Here is a 21,121-nt window from a genome sequence, read left to right as displayed (position 1 = left end):
GACGGCTCCGACATCGCGCGTGCGCAGAGCGCCCCCAGCGAGCCAGGTTCGGAGATGGGGCAGACGCCGGGAGGTGCAGCACTGGCGGCCGGTTCGTTCGCAAACTGTGGCGGCTTCTTGGATGGGATGGGATGTGAGTGAGAGAGAGTGGGTCCTCAGGGCGTGTGTGGGGCTGGAGGGGGACCGGGGGGCAGGGCCGGTTCTTTTACTGGCGCCACGAGGGGGAAGGGGAGAGTGGGGGAACGTTGCCCACCCTAACCGGGCACTGGACAATTCGCCCTCAACATTCGCAGGGAATGCCCTCAATCATCACCTTGCAACTCGGAGCTTCATCCTGTCCACTGCTGCCTTCCTCAGCGTGGACAACGGAATTTTGCATTATTTCTTGGGGGGGGGGGGTGAAGGCGTTGAGGTTGGGGTGAGGGGGTGAATACATCCTTTTTCTTGGCATTGGAAGTAAAAGCACTTTGCTTTGATCCCACTTTCTACGCCTTCCATTTGTGTCCCTCCCCACTTTCTACCTCCTCTATTTGTCTCCCTCCCCACTTTCTATCCCCTCCATTTGTCTCCCTCCCCGCCCCACTCTCGACCTCCCCGCCCCACTCTCGACCTCCCCGCCCCACTCTCGACCTCCCCGCCCCACTCTCGACCTCCCCGCCCCACTCTCGACCTCCCCGCCCCACTCTCGACCTCCCCGCCCCACTCTCGACCTCCCCGCCCCACTCTCGACCTCCCCGCCCCACTCTCGACCTCCCCGCCCCACTCTCGACCTCCCCGCCCCACTCTCGACCTCCCCGCCCCACTCTCGACCTCCCCGCCCCACACTCGACCTCCCCGCCCCACTCTCGACCTCCCCGCCCCACTCTCGACCTCCCCGCCCCACTCTCGACCTCCCCGCCCCACTCTCGACCTCCCCGCCCCACTCTCGACCTCCCCGCCCCACTCTCGACCTCCCCGCCCCACTCTCGACCTCCCCGCCCCACTCTCGACCTCCCCGCCCCACTCTCGACCTCCCCGCCCCACTCTCGACCTCCCCGCCCCACTCTCGACCTCCCCGCCCCACTCTCGACCTCCCCGCCCCACTCTCGACCTCCCCGCCCCACTCTCGACCTCCCCGCCCCACTCTCGACCTCCCCGCCCCACTCTCGACCTCCCCGCCCCACTCTCGACCTCCCCGCCCCACTCTCGACCTCCCCGCCCCACTCTCGACCTCCCCGCCCCACTCTCGACCTCCCCGCCCCACTCTCGACCTCCCCGCCCCACTCTCGACCTGCCCGCCCCACTCTCGACCTGCCCGCCCCACTCTCGACCTGCCCGCCCCACTCTCGACCTGCCCGCCCCACTCTCGACCTGCCCGCCCCACTCTCGACCTGCCCGCCCCACTCTCGACCTGCCCGCCCCACTCTCGACCTGCCCGCCCCACTCTCGACCTGCCCGCCCCACTCTCGACCTCCCCGCCCCACTCTCGACCTGCCCGCCCCACTCTCGACCTCCCCGCTCCATTTGTCTCCCTCCCCATTTTCTACACTGCTCTGGTTCTTTTTATCTCATTCCCCACCTAAAAATAGTACATGTTCATTTGACTGTTGGAGAAAACAGTGAGAGAAAATACTGCATCTTCGATGCCGGAGGTTCCAAAGCATTTCCGAGTCAAATTATTTGAAGTGTTATCTGTAGGGTTATTAGAAGCCAGCTCTCTATGCCCCAGTGTTTCCTGCAGATTTAAAAATAATCAAATAAATTTGCAAGGTGCTTTGTCAATATTAATATTTTTCCTTCTCCAGCAGATGTTTTTCTTCAATCCTTAAAATGTATTATTTGTGTCTGTGTGTTTAAAATAAGATTGTCCTTTTAAAAATAATTATTTTGATCAAACGGTGAAGCAAGGGAAATGGACCAGGTGGAGGAATCGTACCAGCATGTGTACCTGGTGCATGGATGTGATCTTGCATCCACAGATACACTATGCTCTGGGATAAGCAATCCTCCACATCTCCATCCAAAATCTTCTCCCCTGAATCTTGGGGCTGTTTCAAGTTCTAGTCACGCCTACCAATGGAAACCACTTTCCTCTCTTTATCTTATCTCCCTCTTTAGTTATTTTATGGCTCCACAAAATACCTTCTGATTCTGCTAAGTTTCAGCAAGTATAGTTCCAGGTGACTCGCTCTCTCTTTGAAATCCACCTGGTGAACCTTCCCTATGCCACAAGCCTATCCCCAGTTCAAGTCTGGGTTAATGTGAGCAACCAACACAGGGATGCAGTCCATATCTTGCAAATAAAAGCTTTCAGTTTCGGCAACTTCATTCTTTGTGTAAGTGATTCTCAACCTTTTTCTTTCCACTCACATCCCACTTTAAGTATTCCCTATGCCATCGGTGCTCTGATTAGTAAGGGATTTCTTAAGGTGGTACGTGCATGGGAAGAAAAAGTTTGAAGACCTCTGATTTAATCGTCCCTAATTGACTCGTGATGTGCACGGTTTCAGAACTCCAAAGGAAATGGGCCAACAACAATTTTCCTCAAGCCAAATATTTCAGTAACAATTGGGTCTAGAGCAGTGGTTCTCAACCTTCCCTTCCCACTCACATCGCACCTTAAGCAATCCCTTACTCATCACAGAGCACCGATGGCAGAGGGATGTGAGTGGGGGGAAAAAATTTGAAAACCACTGCTTTAACTGATTTGTCACCAAATTAAGGGAAGGTTGGGAACTCAATTTTGCTATCCAGTGTCGTTTCCATTACTAAAGAGAAAGTCAAGTCTGGCCTAATGAAATTGGACATTGATATAAAGATTATTATGGATTAATCTTGTGCGAATAATGCACATTAGATTACATTAGAAATAGGTCATATCACTTAGCTTGTACAGAATCATGCAAGAATCATGTAATAGAAGAACATAAGTAGATTTTCACACAACAGAAGAGATTATCAACTTGTCTTCAAGGAGTTATGCACTATACAAACATGCTGGAGAAACTCAGGTCACATCACATCCATAGGAAGTAAACGGCAATCAACGTTTAACCTGTGTTTCTGTTTCTGCCCTCTTCCATCTTTTCATTCAGGCGTCGACCTGTTTTTCCAGATTCTCAGCAAAGGGCTCAGGCCCAAACAACATTGATTGCTTTTACTTCCTATCCCTGCTGCATGAGCATCTGCAGATTTTCTTGTTTAATTCAAGGATGTAAATCTTTTTTGAAGCAGAGGATGCTAATTGTGCATAAGATGGAGTGAGAATTTAGATATGTTAATCGTGGAATGAAAACTTGTGGACATGCTTGTGTTTATAAGTTAACATGATCAAATTTCACATACTTGTCTCCTCTCTAATGTTGTATTGTAAAATTGCTAATTTATGTCTTGCAAGTCTACTATTGGATTAAAAACATAATTGGAATGAACCTGCCATCTCCACTCCCTTCAGGAGCTCACACATACATTAATTATTCTTCATTTGTTACAGATTTGCCTTGTTTGAAGCATTTAACCAAGTTCCAGTTTGGGTACGGTGAATTCTGGCTTCCAGCTTGAAAATTGTTACTCTCAAATGCATTTTAAACTGCGCAAATAAACAAACTAGGAGATCAGGTCCACTCCACTAATTTTCCTGTTTGTGGCTCTCTTATTGAAGTGAGTAGTTACAGAGGTTTTAAAATAAAAGCTAATTTGGGATTAAAAAAAAAACTGATTAAATTTGAATTTTTATTCTCTTCAGGTAATGATGCTGTTTTTTAAGTGTACACGGTCTGGTCTGGGCATCTGGCGCATACAAACCAGGTAATTGTCATTTTATTGACAGCACAACTTCAATTTGTAGTTCTAAAACTACTCATTAATGGGGCCCTTCTTTTCCAAGCTTTGCTGAGAAATTAGTGTCAACTCTGGCTCAGTTGGTTGAAGTTCTGAGTTGAAAGGATGTGGATTTAAGTCCTGCACCAGATAAATGTGAGACTTGATAGAGTGCCACAGTATTAGATGTGGCAACATTTCAGCAAAGTACTATCTTCTTGTACTGTTGCAGGTAAACAAGAAGTCTGCAGATGTGGGGTCTAGTTCAGTACACAATAAGGTTACTTAAAAAAATTACTTATAATTATCTTTAAACATGAAAACAGAATCACACTTTATCTTATAACTATTGACATAACTTACCTAACTTAACCCCCTTCTAATTCTAAGTGGAAGTGTATGTAATGTGTGTGTAAGTTCAGAAAAGTTATTTGGTTCACAGTCCAATCCCACTTCTCATTCCTCCAAGTTCACCGGTTGCAGGCAATTCTTATACTGTGCACAGAATTTAACATTTATAAAGTTTACCAGGCTTTGGTGCTTGAAGAGTAAAATGGTTACCACTCAGGAAGGTTCTTGTTTTCAGAGAGAGGTTTGTTGTTCGCTGGACACCCACAACTGATTTACTTCCATCAGCCACTTCAGGATCTTGCTGAAGAAACTTGCCCCCTCAGGGTTCTCCAGATGATAAACTCTTTCTTTCAGGTCACCACAGTGTTCCTTGTTTCTCTTATTTCAAGTGAAACATTAGGCAGTCAGTACTCCACTTGCATGAACCTAAAGGGCTTTGACCAGGCTGAACTAAGCACTCACAACCTGTCTTCCAAATGGGGTTTTCCACAAGCTTGCCAGCCTGTCCTGTTCCAGTAACCAAAGGCGCTTTAACCAGGCTGAACTAAGCACTCACAACCTGTCTTCCAAATGGGGTTTTCCACAAGCTTGCCAGCCTGTCCTTTTCCAGTCCCAGCTGCTGCTGACGACTGTTAACATTGTAGAATGGATCTCTCTCTCACAAAGAGAAAGCCTGTTTGACTCTCTGCTTGCAAAACCACGTGACCTTTTTAGAACAGTAAGCTCTCCTTCAGACAATCTGTGGCTCGGACAAGTTCTTTCATCTGTTGCCTTTTTGTAAATTTGGGCACTCTCCAAAGCTTTTGCAAAGGCTGTTGGCCCTGACATGTCCATCATGAGCAGAGCTCCAGTATTTTAAATGAGATTTGTTTTAAAGTGTTTATATGTGACCTACACTAACAAACCTTGCCCCAATTTATCTCCGAAAAATATATCTATATTCTGTCACAATAGTCTAATGAGTGACTTCAGCTGCATCTAAAAGAAAGAATGGCTGCATTAGAGGATATGAGTATATTGATGCAAGAATCTGAACTCTTAAGAAAACAACTTGGAGTTTCATGATAAGGAATTGGAAAATGCAAACCATCTTCTTTCAAGTACAAAGCTTAAAGGAGCCGCCACACTATCACACTTTGTCGCCCACTGCGGCCAAGATGGTGAAGCCTGGAATGAAGCTCACAGAGTTGGTAATGGATAAATTGCTATTGGCTAAATAGGAAAATAAGAAAGTGAATTTGGATGAGATTGTGAAAGAAGTGGAGATGAAAGCTTTGCCTCTGAAGCACCAGCGTGAAGAATATGAACTTGTGCAAAAATCTGTGGCAAATCTCTCAGCTAAATTAGAAGATGCCATGAAGGAAATTTGCCGTTTACAAAAATATACATGAGGTGAATAAACGTGCTTCATTACTCAACGGGGAGAATTAGAGATACAAGTGTCAGATCTCTCACAGCAGAATAGGGGGCTTTTGATGGAAACAGAAGATGCACGAGGAAATCATACTTTATGTGAAAATGGAGTTGGTTCTGCTGACATAAGCAGTTCCTCTGAAGTGATTTCTCAGCATCGTAATGTTGAGGAACTGCAACATCAACTGCTCCTGGTGACTGTTCGCAAACTTGCTGATAAACAGGAAAAGAAAGAACAGGAAAGTAACCTCTTCACAGATTTCTGAATCTTGCGGATGCTCTGAATGAACTTGAACAACTTCATGAAGCCAGAAGTTATAGATGCAACTGGTGGAATGGCCACAGAATGTAGATACTTTTATTTGTATTTTATATGAAGAGGAAAGATGTGTTATTATGCATGTAAACAAGAACTTCTGTTTTTGATGGCAAACAGGATCCACTTTCTTTCCTCAAAAATTGGCTCAAAAATATCCCTTGGGTTTTGTATGTGAAGTTGAAATTTCTCCCGCCACCCACACTGGGGGATAGTGAGCTGTTACACAGAGAATTGGCCTTCCTGTTCACTGGCCACAGTTTCCTGGCAGACCCTGTGTTTGGCGGGCACTGGGTGCTGAACATGCCAGGGAGAAACGGTGACCTGATCCGGGCCTGGGTAGTTACGCCAGGTGGTGTGTGTCGTGTCTGGTTGCATGGACAGTGCTGTGGCAGAGAGGAAGGAGCTGCAGTTGTCCACTGTGAGGGTGCAGAGGGAGTGCAGTGTTTGTTGCTGGGAGAGGCTCCATGTAGTATTAAAGTGGGATTAAAAGTGAAAACTACGATTCTGATGTGTTGTGTGAAATTAAACTGCTTTATTTTGAAGTGTTTTACAGGTGGGTCAAGGAATTGAGAGACATTTACCTGTAAATACACTAACAAAAATCTTAATATTCCCTGCTAAAAAGGGGGGGGGGGGGTGGAGTGGTCCTTGTCTACCTGTGGGTCTTGTATACCGTCAAATAAGTTTGCCTTCACCACAGACGACTACGACATGTTTGAGATCTGCTTCGAGAGCCGGCTGCAGACAGGTGGGTTCCAGGAAGGAGGGCGGAGGCACAGGTGGGGCTATGTACACAGTAGTGTTGCAGTGACGGGCGGGGGGGGGGGGGGGGCGGGGGCAAGAGCAAGGCACATTCTCTGCACAACGTTGGATGTAACATGTCAATGGTGGCAATTCGCAAGCAGAATGCAGGAGATTCTGCAAGCCTAGAATGTTTTTTTTTAAAAAAGAATTCTTTAATTTGGAGATGGTAACAGGCCCGTGAGCCGAAACACCAATTAACCTACACAGTGGGAGGGAAGGTTGGGTGGTCTGCCTCTGGAATGTGGGAGAGAACCGGAGCACCCGGAGGAATCCTACACAGACATGGGGGAAGAATGCACATGTACAGTCAGATAATAAACTTGCACTTGAGGGCGTCACAATTGGCATAGCAGTTAGCACAATGCTGTACAGCGCCAGGGATTGACTGGCATTCGAATCCTGTGCTGTCTGTAAGGAGTTTGTATGTTCTCCCCGTGTCTGCGAGTGTTTTCCCCGGGGGCTCCAGTTTCCTCCCACCATTCAAAACATAACGGGGATGTAGGTTAATTTGCTGTAAATGGATGGCACGGGCCTGGAGGGCCAGAAGGGCCTGTTACTGTGCTGTATATCTCGATTTAATTTTAAAATAAAGCTCGAGATCTGGAGTAAAACACTGGTTGAAGTTTCAACACAAGGCTAGAGAAACTCAGAAGGTCAAACAATGTCCTTTTTATAGCAAAGATAAAGATACAGAATAGACTGAGCACAGACTGGGAAATCACTTTGCTGAGAAACTTTGCTCCATCCGCACCAGTGACAGAGTCCTCCCAGTAGCCAACCATTTCAGTTCTGTGTCGCACTCCCATACTCAAGTCTGTCCATACCCTTGTGCACTGTCCCACCAAGACCACATTGGAGGAACAAAACCTGATTTTCTGTCTGGGCATCAGCATCGACTTTTCTGGTTTCTACTAACCTGCTCTCCTTTCCCCCTCCTCTCCCCCCTGTCAGCTCTCCATCCCCTTCCCTCTCTGTTCAACCAGCCATCCCTCCTCTCCTTGATTGCTGCTGTCCCCTCCCTTCTCCACCTATCACCTCCTGCCTTTTTGACCATGTCCCCCTACCCTTTAATTGGGACCCCTGCGACATTTTTCCATACCTTAATGAATGGCTCAAGCCCGAAACGTTGGTTATGTATGTACTGTTACGAGCCCAGAGGACCCAAAAACCCAGCAGCAAAAGATATTCACCAAGACAAATGGTTACTTTGTAGCAGTATACTGGTGGGGGGGTTGGAATGGGCAGAACCAGCACTAACAGTTCCAAATTCATGATAGCTAGACACAACATTAGACAGCCAGTCCTCTCTTACATGAACCACAAAGGCTTTGACCAGGCTGAACCAAGCACTCACAACCCATCTTCCAAATGGGGTTTTCCACAAGCTTGCCCTGTTCCAGTCCCACCTGCTGCTGCTGACTGTAAAACTGCAGAACTACACTCTGTTTCTCTTTCACAGAGAGAAAGCCTGTTTTACTCTCTCTACTTACAAAACCACATGACCCTCTTAGAACAGCAGGATCCACTCCAGACAGCCTGCGGCTCCGACAAGTTCTTTCATCTGTTGCCTTTTGTGAGGTTACATTAGTGAAGTCTCTTGTGCACTCTCCAAAGCTTTTGCAAAGGCTAGCATTAGCAGAGCTCCAGTATTTTAGATAAGATCTATTTTAAAATGTATGTGACCTACACTAAATACCCTCCCCCAATTTATCTTCCCAAAACATAACTGTATATAAAACAAATACAACATAATCTGTCACTTTATCTTTGCTGTTTGACCCGCTGAGTTTCTCCAACATAATTTTTAACTTGAGATCCAGTGCTTTTTGAGGGGTTTTTGCGTTCTCCCTGTATCTGCAAGATACTGCAAGATCTGTGGTGGGCACTCTGGTGTCCTCCCATCCTTCAAAGTGTGGCCAGGGTACTCATTTAATTTGGGTGTAATTGGGTGCTGTGGGTTTAAATGGTCGGAATTGGCTTCTGCTGTGCTGTAAATAACTGTCTTTTCAGACAGTGCCTGATTCCAACAGGGATTGCTGGCGCTGTCATATTGTTGTACCAATTGTACTGCCAAACGGAGAATAACTATTTACATAAATAGCAATCACATGAATTGTGAATACTTTCCCTGAAGTCCCTCTAGGGAAATTATTCCAGTAACTCTCTTGTGCATCCTTGCTGGGGCCTTCACAAATTTCAAAAGATCAAACATCCAGAAGTGGGCTCAGTATTCCAACTGTTCAAACTAGTCTGTAAAGATTCATTCACTACTTCCCTGTTCTGTAAATGATCCTTGATTTTTAAAACTCAGGGTCAGGTCTGTTTCTAAAACTTTTCTCAGCCTGCCTTGTCACTTGCAACAATCAATGCACACAAAACTCCCCAGGTGCCCAGTGAGAGAATAGGTTCCAGGGAAATGGGATAGACTGGGAACACTGTGACAGCCAGCAGATGTGGTTTTTAGCCTGCAGGGAAGTTTGCTGCTACATGGCCAGTCTAAAAAGGAATATGCAGGAATTTGGAGTCAATTCCTGCCCCGCGATTTATCCTGCAGGACCCCGACAACTTTTTGGAGGAAGCCTGCAGTGTGAAGCGTACCAGAAAAATTTGTGGACGGTCATCCAATGCACTGCATGTCCAACCCCCAGGACTGTTGCACGCAGTCTAAAAAGGCACCCAGTGTGAATGACCAGAGTCTGGAAAAAAAACTCAGTTGTTTGCTGTGATCTTTTCTAATCTATTTATCGCTGCTTGATATCTAATCTTTCTATTCTGCAGGAACTCATTCTCCATTCAGACAAGAAATGACAGGGATAAAATGAAGTTAAAGCTGATAACAAAACCATATTTCACTGCTTTGATAAAGAGGTGGCCATAAAACTGGAAACTTGCAATCAACGTGTTTTTGCTCTCTTCAGCAAATGAATTTTCTCAGTCAACAATTAAGAAATGTTTTTGGATGAAGTCTCTTTTACAAGATATTTTTGAGTTGTACTTCAAAATGTTCTCTTCTTGCTCTTGTATGTTGACGTTAATTAAAACTAGTTTCAGTTCATTCAATTTTGGGGGGTAAGTTGTAACTATTGGAAAAACTTCCACTTCAGTTCTTAGAAAGGGAGACATCCATGCATGTTTTTTCAACGTTCGGTGCCTGTTGCACACCAGCTATTTTGAGGTCTTGGACAGAATGACAAGGAAGTTTAAGGCATAAGACGATGCCCTGCTGCACAGGCCAAGCATGTCATCACAGTCATCAGCTAATTAACGTCTTCTGAAGTAATGGTTTCTGTAGCAATTGCCTTGTGTATATGTGTCTCAACAGTTTCCAAAATCAAAGTACAATTTGAAAAGTTTATCAATGTTACATTGGCAAGGTAACCATATTCTGATATCAGAAGCCATACAGAACTGTCCATCACCTCAACCTCTCCAGCCTGCCAATCAGGTGTGTGCCTGCCCACCAGTTGGAGCACACACTGTCATTGGCTGGCCCCGTACATCACAGACCCTGCTCAGCAGAGCGGAATATTTAAATCTTAGCACACCATAGTTCATCCTTTTTACCACGTGGTCAGATCCTGTTGTCGCCATGGTGGGTGCCATCCGGAGACCAACTAGGATATCACTGACAACCCAGTAGATATCGGCATTGTAGCCACAGTCCTCTGTTTACTTGGGGTTAGAGGCTGTGTTTCGTCCCTGTAGGTAGCCAGTTAGGGCACCTCATCAGGAATCAGAATCCCCTGCCCACCGGTTGTTACTCCTGGGCAGGTGAGGGTTTGAACACACTCCTTTGTCGCTTAGCCCCTTTCTTTGGTCAGGATTCCAAGGCTGGGTGCAAGCCAGTAACCTTAACCTATATGTGTGTGTGAGAGTGTGAAGCTGCTTGTATCAAACTTGTTTGGCTTAACCTGTGTGTAGGTGTTGTAACAGATTAACTGTTTTTGCTGTGGGACTGCCCCAAAGCCCTTTTTACCATGTACTGTTTGAATAAAGCAGATGTATTGTTGAACCTTACTGCGTCAGGACGAGCTTCCCTGCAATACCCAAAACTAACCTTTTCCACTTTTTTAAAATCAATACCACCTCATTCCCAAAATGTGGGCCCTTCTGACCCATGATCTTGTGCTGCCCTAATGCACCAATAAACCTACAAACCCTGTACATCTGTGGAAAGGGAGGAAATCCAGACAGGTCACGAGCAAGACAAATTCAAACCAGGGTTGCTGGTGCTGTAGCATGCTACAGCATTACCCTTTGAAGATTTCCCCGCAGTATTTCATTGTTCAAGGTATTTTAAAAGTAACTTGCATTTGGAACAAGAACTGAAATGTTGAGTAACACCAGTGTGTTGATTATTACAAGTAGACCAATAAGAGTGATAATTTGTGCAGCAGAATACAGTTCACCAGACTTGACATAAAATGTATGGACTCCAGTTAATGGTAGTTGAAAGTAATATTGAAATCCTCAAAGCAGTGTCGCATCTTAATTATTTACATTGGCCTGCTTGGAAGTCTCTTGAATTTGTGTGCCCTCAGCAGTTAGGAGCAGGTACCTACTGGGAGTTGGGCAGTAAATTGAAAAATTTTGACCAACTTTTTTAATAGTATTTTTCACTCGATGTTCATTAGGAAGTGACCATGAATTGACAGCTCAATTTAACCCATGACCTGTTTATAAACCTAGACGGTTGTGGAGGCCAGGTCATTGGGTGTATTTAAGACAGGGATTGATATGTTGTGGTCTCAGGATTTCTACCCTTACCATATGCTGGTGAGGTTAGAAATAGGAGGATAACGCAGCTTAACGTGTGGCTAATGATGTGGTGCAGGAGAGAAAGATTCAGGATCATCGGGCTCTCTTCCAGGGAAGGTGGGACCTGTTCTGACAGGACGGTTTACATCTGAACTGGAGGGGACTAATATCCTTGTGGGAAGGTTTGCTAGTGCTGCTCTGGAAAGTAGGGGGAGGGGAACCAGAGTGACAGAGCAGATAGAGGAGTGGAGGAGGGAAAAGATTCTGCGAAAATTGCATGCACAGTTAGAAGTCAATGGGTTGAATGTGATGGAAATGTTACCAGGTGCATCTGTTTGAAAGCAAGGAGTATTGTAGGAAAGGCAGATGAGCTTAAAGCATGGATTGGCACGTGGAATTATGACATTGTGGCCATCAGTGAAACTTGGTTGCAGAAGGGTCAGGACTGGCAGCTCAATGTTCCACGCTTCTGTTACTTTAGATGGGATAGAATGGGTGGGGGACTGAGAGGAGGAGGACTGGCATTCCTCGTCAGGGAAAATATCACAGCTGTGCTCAGGACGGACCAGAGACCTCATCTACTGAGGCTAAGTGGGTTGAGCTGAGGAACAGGAACGGTATGTAGTCAATGAGAATTGGAGGAGCAAATCTGAGGAGAGATAGCAGATAGCTGGAGGAAACACAAGGTTGTGATAGTAGGGGATTTTAACTTTCCAATTATTAATAGGGACTCCCATCCTGTAAAAGGGCTGGATGACTTGGAGTTTGTCAAGTGTGTTCAGGAAAGTTTTCTAAATCAATATATAGAGGTACCAACTAGAGAGAGTGCAATACTGGGTCTCCTATTAGGGAACAAGACAGGACAGGTGACAGAAGTATAGGTAGGGGAACATATTGGATCCAGTAATCATAAAGCCATTAGCTTCATGTTAATTATGGAGAAGATAGGCCTGGGCCTCAGGTTGAGATTCTAAATTGGAGAAAGGCCAATTTTGAGGAAATGAGAAAGGATCTGGAATGCGTCGATTGGGATAAGTTGTTTTCAAGCAAGGATGTGCGAGATAAGTAGAGGATCTTCAAAGGTGAAATTTTCACAGTACAGAGTTTATGTTCCTGTCAGGATCAAAGGCAAGGTTAGCAGGTATAGGGAACCTTGGTGATCTGGTTCGGAAGAAGAGAGAGGTGTATAACAGATATAGGCAGCATGGACCAAATTAGGTACTTGAGGTATTTGGAAAAAATGCAGGAAAAACCTCAAGAAGGAAATCAGGACGGCTGAAAGAAGACACAAGGCTGCTTTGGTAAACAATGTGAAGGAAAATCCTAAGGGTTTCTACAGGTACATTGGGAGCAAAAGGATACTCGGGGACAAAATTGGTCCCCTTGAAGATCAAAGTAGTCGGCTTTGTATGGTCTTAGATGCTTTTTTTCCCATTAGTATTTGCTCAGGAAACGGGCACAAAGTCGTGGAAAATAAGGAAAACAAGCAGTGGAAACTGTACAGATTAAAGATGAGGAACTGTTTGCTGTCTTAAAGCAAATAAGGGTGGATAAATCCCCAGGTCCTGACAAGATATTCCCTCAGAACTTGAGGGAGGCTAGTGAAGAAATTGCAGGGGCTCTGGTAGAAATATTTAAAACGTCCTTAGCCACGGGTGAGGTGCCGGAGGATTGGAGGGTAGCTCACATTGTTCTGTTGTTTAAAAAAGGCTCCAAAAGTAAACCTGCAAATTATAGGCTGGTGAGCCCGACGTCAGTAGTAGGTGAATTATTGGAAGGTGTTCTAAGAGCTCACATACACAATTATTTGGATAGCCAGAAATTGATTAGGGATAGTCAGCATGGCTTTGTGCGTGGTAGATCGTGTTTAACCAATCTTGGAGGTTGTCAGGAAAGTTGATGAAGGAAAGGCTGTGGATGTTATCTATATGGACTTTAGAAAGGCCTTTGACAAGGTCCCACATGGGAGGTTAGTCAGGAAGGTTCAGATGCTGGGTATTCATGGTGAAGTAGTGAACTGGATTCGACAATGGCTGGAGGGGAGAAGCCAGAGAGTAGTGGTGGATGATTGCTTCTCAGACTGGAGGCATGTGGCTAGTGGTGTGCCTCAGGGATCGGTGCTGGGACCATTGCTGTTTGTCATCTCTATCAATGATCTGGATGATGATTGGCTCAGCAAGTTTGTAGCTGACACCAAGATTGGAGGCGTGGACAGCAAAAAATGTTTTCAAAGCTGGACCAGCTGGAAAGATGGGCTGAAAAATGACAGATGGAATTTAATGCAGACAAGTGTGCAGTGTTGCATTTTGGAAGGGCAGATCAAGAAAGGACATACATGGTAAATGGTTGGGCACTGAGGAGTGTGGGAGAACAGAGGGATCTGGGAATACAGATACATAATTCCTTGAAAGTGGTGTCACAGGTGGATGGGGTGGTAAAGAGATATTTTGGCATATTGGCCTTCATAAATCAAGATATTGAGTATAGGAGTTGGGATGTTATGGTAACCTATAAGACATTAGTGATCCAAATTTGGAGTATTGTGTGCAGTTTTGGTCACCTAACTACAGGAAAGATATCAATAAGATAGAAAGAGTGCAGAGAAGATTTACTGAGATGTTACCCGGATTTCAGGAACTGAGTTACAGGGAAAGGTTAAACAGGTTAGAACTTTATTCCCTGGAGCATAGCAGAATGAGGGGAGATTTGATAGAGGTATTTAAAATTGAGGGGGATAGACAGAGTAAATGTAGATTGCCTTTTTCCACTGAGGGTAGATAAGACACAAACCAGAGGGCATGAATTAAGAATGAAAGGGGAAAAGTTTAGGGGGAACTTCTTCACACAGAGTGATGGCAGTGTGGAACGAGCTGCCAGCTGAGGTGGTAAATGTGGGCTCAATTTTAACATGTAAGAAGAATTTGGACTGGTACATGGAAGGGAGGGGTATGGAGGGCTATGGACTGGGTACAGGACAGTGGAACTAGACAAAAAAAATGGTTCAGCACAGACTAGAAGGGCCAAAGGGCCTGTTTCTGTGCTGTGATGTTTTATGATTAGCCAGGGCATCAAAGTTTATAGGGAGAAGGCTGAGGACTGGGGCTGAGAGGGAAAATGGATCAGCTCCTGATTAAATAGTGGGGCAGACTCATTGGGCTGAACAGACTATTTCTCCTCTTGTTTTATAGTCTTTTACAGTGATTAGGTTGCTTTGTTTTCTTCATGCTCATGAATGGCAGTCATTATGATCATTTGTGCAGAAACAGGAGCCTGCAGTCCCATGGAGCATAGAAGCTACCTGTTGTGATGAACATTTGTTTTTGGGATGTGTGCTATTCGATATGTATTATTTAACGCTTCCTTTTCAGAGTGTGGAGAAAGACCACCACAGTCCTCCCAGAAATGCGCTCAATGTGCAGCTCAGTGAGATGGAAGAATACGATTGCTGACCAAGAACAAGATACAAACTACCAGTTCCATAATGCATCATGGAGGCATCTGGTTCTGGGGCTCATGACTGGTACAAGCGCGATCCTAGCTTATGGTTTATATCGAAAACAGGTATGTAGAAAAATATACATTGTTTCTTTATCAGCAGGTTTGTTGAATTAATATATTTTTGGGAATAGTTTTAAAGAAAGTTGTTAAAGAGACTGGGTTTTTGATCTTATAGGCTGTATCTGCTCCTGCCAATTCTCACCTGATTCTTTCGCTGAAGGTACATGCCTCTCGGGATGGATTTTTCTGTGAGGGTGGAACTTGCCTCATTCCATAACAATTTTTTGTGGATGGAGCTTGGAAGTCGAATACATAGAGGTGGTGAATGTGGTTTTGTTTTTTGAAAATTTTATTTTTCATTTGCATCAATGCATATATATAATTCTTCATCATATTACAATACAATAATAAAAATGATATATAATTTTCTTTTTATCCCCCTCCCCCAAAGCAAAAGAGAGAAAAAAGAGAAAACATCTGAATTTATTTATCATTCACTATTCATATATTCCTAACATATTATTCTATCCTCTACATATTAATTGGGAGGAGTGGGTGTTGTGGACGACGTGGATGGACTCTTACTGATGAAATCCATATATGGTTTACAAATCATATAAAAATTTCCAATGGTAAACAATTTTTAATTTCTATTTGCCATCTATCCAACTATGTAAAATTATCTGACTTCCATGTTACTGCCGTACATTTCCGTGCACTCAAAAATTTTCGTTGATATTTGTCTAACTTCAATTTAGTATCAATATCATATAAATCACCAAGCAAAAATATTCTGGGATCTTTTGTAATCTGTGTCTTCATAATTTGTCCCAATAATATATTCAAATCTTCCCAAATTTTTCTTACTTTTTCACAAAACTAAACTGCATGTAATAAGGTTCCTGTTTCTTTGTTACATCTGAAACATTTGTCAGAACAATTTGAATTAAGTTCATGTATTTTATACAGAGTGTAGTATAATTGGTGTAAAAAATTATATTGTATAATTTGATATCTAACATTAATTGTACTCTCCTGGCATAATCTTAACCAGGCCTCATCATGAATTTTTATATTTAATTCTTTTTCCCTTTTTTTGACTTGTACAGTTCCTTTTTCTGCATTGTGTCTTGTAATTAGGTGGTGAATGTGGTTGAGGACAATTCTGCACTTACCCTCGATGTTTGATCTTGTCGTTGGTTTAAAGCTTTTTGGATTTTGTTGGGCTAAATTAGAATAGAAATTGCACAATAAATGTTTGGGCCCTGGAGAATGTTATAGAACAGAGAGATCTCGAAGTACAGTTAAGTAGTTCCATGAAAGTGGCGTCACAAGTCAACAGTGGTGAAGAATGTCTTTGGCACACTTGTCTTTGTCAGTCAGGGCATTGAGTACAGGAGCTTGGACATTATGATACAACTGTACAAGATGTTGGTGAGACCACACAGAGTATTATGCACAGTTTTGGTTGCCCAGCTATTGGGAAAATGTCATTAAGCTGGAAAGGATGTAGAAAAGATCCATGAGGATGTAAGGGCTGGGACCTTTCCCTCTGGAGTGCAGGAGGCTGAGAAGGTCTTTATTGGAGAATATAAAATCATGAGGGGCGTGGATAAGGTAAATAGCTGTAGTCTTTTTTTCCCCCCCAGGGAGGAAAGTCTAACCATGAACTGGAGAAGACTTTGCCACAGATTTTACACACGTGTGCAGGCTCGGATGTGCATCTTTAAGGCTCCCAAGCTGACAACTCCTTTTCACAGTACTTGCAGCTGAAGGATAATGAGAGAGCTCAGGTTTAACATGAAGGGGAGAGATTTGAAAGGGACCCGAGGGACACCTTTTTCCACACAGAGAGTAGTGGGTGTGTGGAATGAGCTGCCACAGGAAGTGGTAGAGGTGGGGACAATTTTAACAACATTTAAAAAAAACAATTAGACAGCTACATGGATAGGAAAGGTTCAGGAATATTGGCCAAACCAGGCAAATGCAACTAGCTTGGGGAGACAACTTGGTTGGCATGGATAAGCAGCTAACAGGCTTGTTCCTATGCTGTAAATCCCCAACTCCAATTGGTGTCTGGAACCAAGCAAGAAAGGGAGCGAGCTGACATTTTCTTTTTTTCACTCGCATCTAAATGTTTCAATCAGTCGCATTATTCCAATTCACATCCTGAAGATTGGGTGACAATATTTTATTTGTTCATGAAAGAAAAATGACTTCTTATTTTGTCTTTTTTGATGCAGGAAGCAGAGCCAAAACCAGAAACATTGCTTAAGAATAAGGCTCAAACATCTTATCCAGTTTACACCAGGCAAGAAGTAGCCAAGCATAAAACTGTGGAAAGTGGAATCTGGGTCACCTACAAATCTGATGTGTATGATATTACCAATTTTGTGGAGCTGCATCCTGGAGGTGATAAGATTTTGCTGGCTGCTGGTGGGGCCCTTGAACCATTTTGGTCAATGTATGCCGTCCATAAACAAAAGCATGTTTTCGAGATTCTTGAAGAATACAAAATTGGAGAACTGAGGCCAGAAGATGTACAGGAAACTTGTGATGTGACTGACCCTTATAGGAAAGAGCCATTGAGACATCCAGCTTTGAAGGTGAATAGTTTGAAGCCATTTAATGCAGAGCCACCAGTACAGATTTTATCTGAAAATTATCTTACTCCAAATGAAATTTTCTTCATACGAAACCACCTGCCTGTCCCAGAAGTTGATCCAAAACAATTCCGTTTGAATATTGAGGGAGAGGGGCTGAAGTCTGTCCAACTGACCCTCCGTGACATTCAAACCAAGTTTCCAAAGCATACGATAACTGCTACATTGCAGTGTGCTGGGAATCGGCGCTCTGAAATGAATGGAGTGCGTCAAGTGAAGGGACTAAATTGGGGGTTGGCAGCGATTGGTAATGCGAAATGGGCAGGGGCTAAACTTTCTGATGTCCTTAAGTATGCAGGACTCCCAGAGGACATCGATGCGAAACATGTGCAGTTTGAGGGACTTGATAAAGATATAACTGGATCACCCTATGGGGCCTCTATTCCTATTCGTAAGGCGCTCGCCAAAGATGGTGATGTGCTTCTTGCCTACGAAATGAACAATGAACCTTTACCCAGGGATCATGGCTTTCCACTGCGTGTCATTGTCCCAGGAGTGGTAGGAGCACGTAATGTGAAGTGGTTGAACAAGATTGTTGTAAGTAAAGAAGAAAGCAAGAGCCATTGGCAAGTGAATGACTATAAGGGATTTTCTCCTTCTGTGGACTGGGACAATGTTGATTTCAACTCTGCTCCAGCAATCCAAGAACTCCCTATCCAATCTGTCATCACAGCACCTTCCAATGATGAACACCTCAACTCAGATATGAATGAGATTACAGTGAAAGGCTACGCATGGAGTGGAGGTGGCCGAGAAGTGATCCGGGTGGATGTCTCACTGGATGGGGGACAAACATGGCGTGTGGCTGACTTAAGTGAGGTGAAGCCAAATGAGGGGCAAGCTTGGGCCTGGAAATTGTGGCAGCTCACTGTGCCCCTGCCAAAAGACCAGAAAAACATGGAGATAATTTGCAAAGCAGTGGATAACCAGTACAATGTGCAGCCAGACACTGTTGCTCCCATCTGGAATTTAAGAGGGGTCCTCAACAATTCTTGGAGTCGAGTGAAAGTTACAATCAAATCTAAGTGATTAGAAACTATTTCTGAATCCATAGCATTGAAAGAATTGGGCACGGTATCAGCAAGGCTTACTTGGAAGTGCTTTGGAAGATTGTGGGATCATGTCCCATTTCAAAGGCTGGTATGAAGTTCAGTTTGGCACTTCAGTGCAGTGTTGACAGTGCCATTTGAACAGTTCACAGGGACTCTTAAACTGCTCTCCTTGGGTGAATGGAATAGTTCTGTCGAACTCTTTCAAGAGGAACAGTTGAGTTATCCCTTGTATCCTGGTCTGTATTTATCCCACCATCAGCATGAATTTTTTTTTTTAAAAACTGATTAGTATGGCATTGTTATTTTCTGGGAGTTTGATTTGCACCGATTGTCTCATTTCTTGAATTACAAAATTATCATTCAAAAGTACAGGTACAAAATCTTTTATCCGAAATTTTAAAAACCGAACATTTTTTCCATGGATGTCGTCTGCACACCAAAGCTTGTGTTTGGTGCCAAACATAACGCAGCCCACACTCAATTTGCATTTGAATATCCCATGTTGGTAATTAATGGAATCCTAGGGAATCCTTACTTTATAGGTGCCAGTGGAAAAAAGAGTCCAGTGCCTCTCATTCGTTGTATACGGCTGCCTGATTCATCATACGTCCGGCCGCCGCAAACACCACCCCAGTCCAGAGACCCTTTTAGTTGGAGAGTGGCTTTGTTTTGTGTGAATCTGAAATCAGCACAATTACTCAACACACACTGTTACTCTCATTCTATTATCCAAAAAAATTTCAAAATGTTTCTGGGCCAAAGGGTTTCAGATAAAATATTCTATACCTGTTCTTCATTCTTTAAGTGTTTTGAGGCACCCATGAAGCATGTTTGGTCTAAATTCAAGGCCACCCCATTTGTGTTTTTCAGTATTTAGTTAGTTCAATTTGAATTACTTCAATTTGATAAACCTTTTCCAAAGGTTATCTGAATGAAGAGTAGGGATTCATTCTCAAGCGAATATATGCAAAAAATAACACAGTGCAGTTCTCTCTTGTGTATTATCTTAAATCTGTACCCTCATTATACCCTCTCTACTGGAAGTTCAGCTGTGTTGGATTGATCATATTTATAGTCACAAAGGTTGGTACGGACATAAGACCTCCAGGGTGCCCAAATTCCCATATGGCCCCGAGACTTGTTCTACCATTCAATAAGATCAAGTCCATTCCTTTACCCGAACTACAATTTTGGCCCTTTTTTTTCCTTCCATGATTATTGTATCAAGATCTATTGACCATGGCACTTTAATACACTCAATCACCTGAGCATTCACAGCCTTTGAGAATTCCAAAGATTTACAATCCTTCTTCAGAAGAAAGTTCTGCTCATCCCATCCTAATTGTTTGGCCCCTTAATCTGAGATCACAGCCCCTAAACTTTTTATCTCATTTCTATTTTTGATACTTGATAAATCCTATTTACATAGTTGTAGAAGATTAGAAGAGTTGATTTGCTTTCATATTCGGTCCTCTATCGATTTTCTTGTTCATTGATTGCTATTTCCTAATTCTGAATCTTCTTGCTTACTGGCAGCCTTGGGTGAATCAGTTCATAAATCCAGAGTTTCCAATTGTGATGAATGCAAAATTATACCTGCTTATGGAGCCACTTCATTAGAAGTCTGAAGAGCTAGTAGCTTGCTTGCTTATTTTGTGAATGAAAATAAAAATTTCCAGAATGTCCATTCTTCTTGCCCTACTGTGAAGATTATTCTCTTGGAGAAAGTGACAAATATGCAATGTCTAGCTCTTTTTGAGTTGTAGAGAACAAAATATTCTATTGGGGGTGTTGGAAAAGAAATGACCCCTAAAAAGATTACACCCAACAATTGTTCGAAGTATGAAGCTGAGCTGAAAACGTGAACGTGTTACTTTTGTTAAGGGTAGATTCCATGCAAGAATATCCTCTTTCCTGCAGTTTCTTCTCTTGATTTGGAGGATTTGTTTGGTTGTGAGGATTCAGGTGCATGGGTAAGATGTCCCGGCAAAGCCCAGGCCTTGGTGTAATTACTGTATTGTCATTGGTTAAGCCCCCAAGTTCCATTTGGCAATTTCATTCTGATGATGGGACTGAAATAAGCATTCAGGGTGTGTCTGCAACCCACTGTTCGAATGTATCCAGTACTTCACTTGGATACCTTTATAATTTAAAGAATGAAAGCCTCAAAATAGGAACGAGTGGGACATATAAAATGGCTTACATTTTAATGCAGAGAGGAGAGGTTGAGTACTGGTAGAAGACAAAATAATGGTTGGTGACTGGTACAAGAATAAACCTTCCTCAGCAGCTTTGTCATTAGTGTTAAAATTTAAGTGATTAATTTGTTTCACTTGCAGTGTGCATCATTGTAAAATCCTCGTTTCTTAATGTTGCCTTGTACATATTTGTTTTTGATCAGTTTGCGTGTAAGGGAAGGCCATGTTGTTTGAAGAAGGAGGACATCTCTGATGATCTGGCATGGA

General features: G+C 43.6%; 1 protein-coding gene across 3 annotated transcripts; it reads left to right on the top strand.

Moving 5' to 3' along the window:
* Positions 1-25: 25 nt before the first annotated feature.
* Positions 26-20,346, top strand: suox (sulfite oxidase). 3 transcript variants are annotated; one of them, XM_069905532.1, is made up of 5 exons: positions 26-91; positions 3,473-3,639; positions 3,725-3,786; positions 14,812-15,004; positions 17,185-20,346. In XM_069905532.1, the coding sequence occupies exons 3-5, from the start codon at positions 3,728-3,730 to the stop codon at positions 18,631-18,633; spliced, it is 1,701 nt and encodes a 566-aa protein (XP_069761633.1). In that variant the 5' UTR covers positions 26-91; positions 3,473-3,639; positions 3,725-3,727; the 3' UTR covers positions 18,634-20,346. The 3 variants fall into 3 exon arrangements, with proteins under 3 accessions (XP_069761633.1, XP_069761632.1, XP_069761634.1); XM_069905531.1 differs by having other exon boundaries at positions 32-133; XM_069905533.1 differs by lacking the exons at positions 26-91; positions 3,473-3,639; positions 3,725-3,786; positions 14,812-15,004 and adding an exon at positions 15,520-15,573.
* The last annotated feature ends 775 nt before the right edge of the window (positions 20,347-21,121 follow it).

This window comes from Narcine bancroftii, chromosome 12, assembly GCF_036971445.1.
Source record: "Narcine bancroftii isolate sNarBan1 chromosome 12, sNarBan1.hap1, whole genome shotgun sequence".
Taxonomy (NCBI): domain Eukaryota; kingdom Metazoa; phylum Chordata; class Chondrichthyes; order Torpediniformes; family Narcinidae; genus Narcine; species Narcine bancroftii.
Note: the sequence above shows the minus strand (reverse complement) of the source record. Positions and strands in the feature narration are given on the sequence as shown.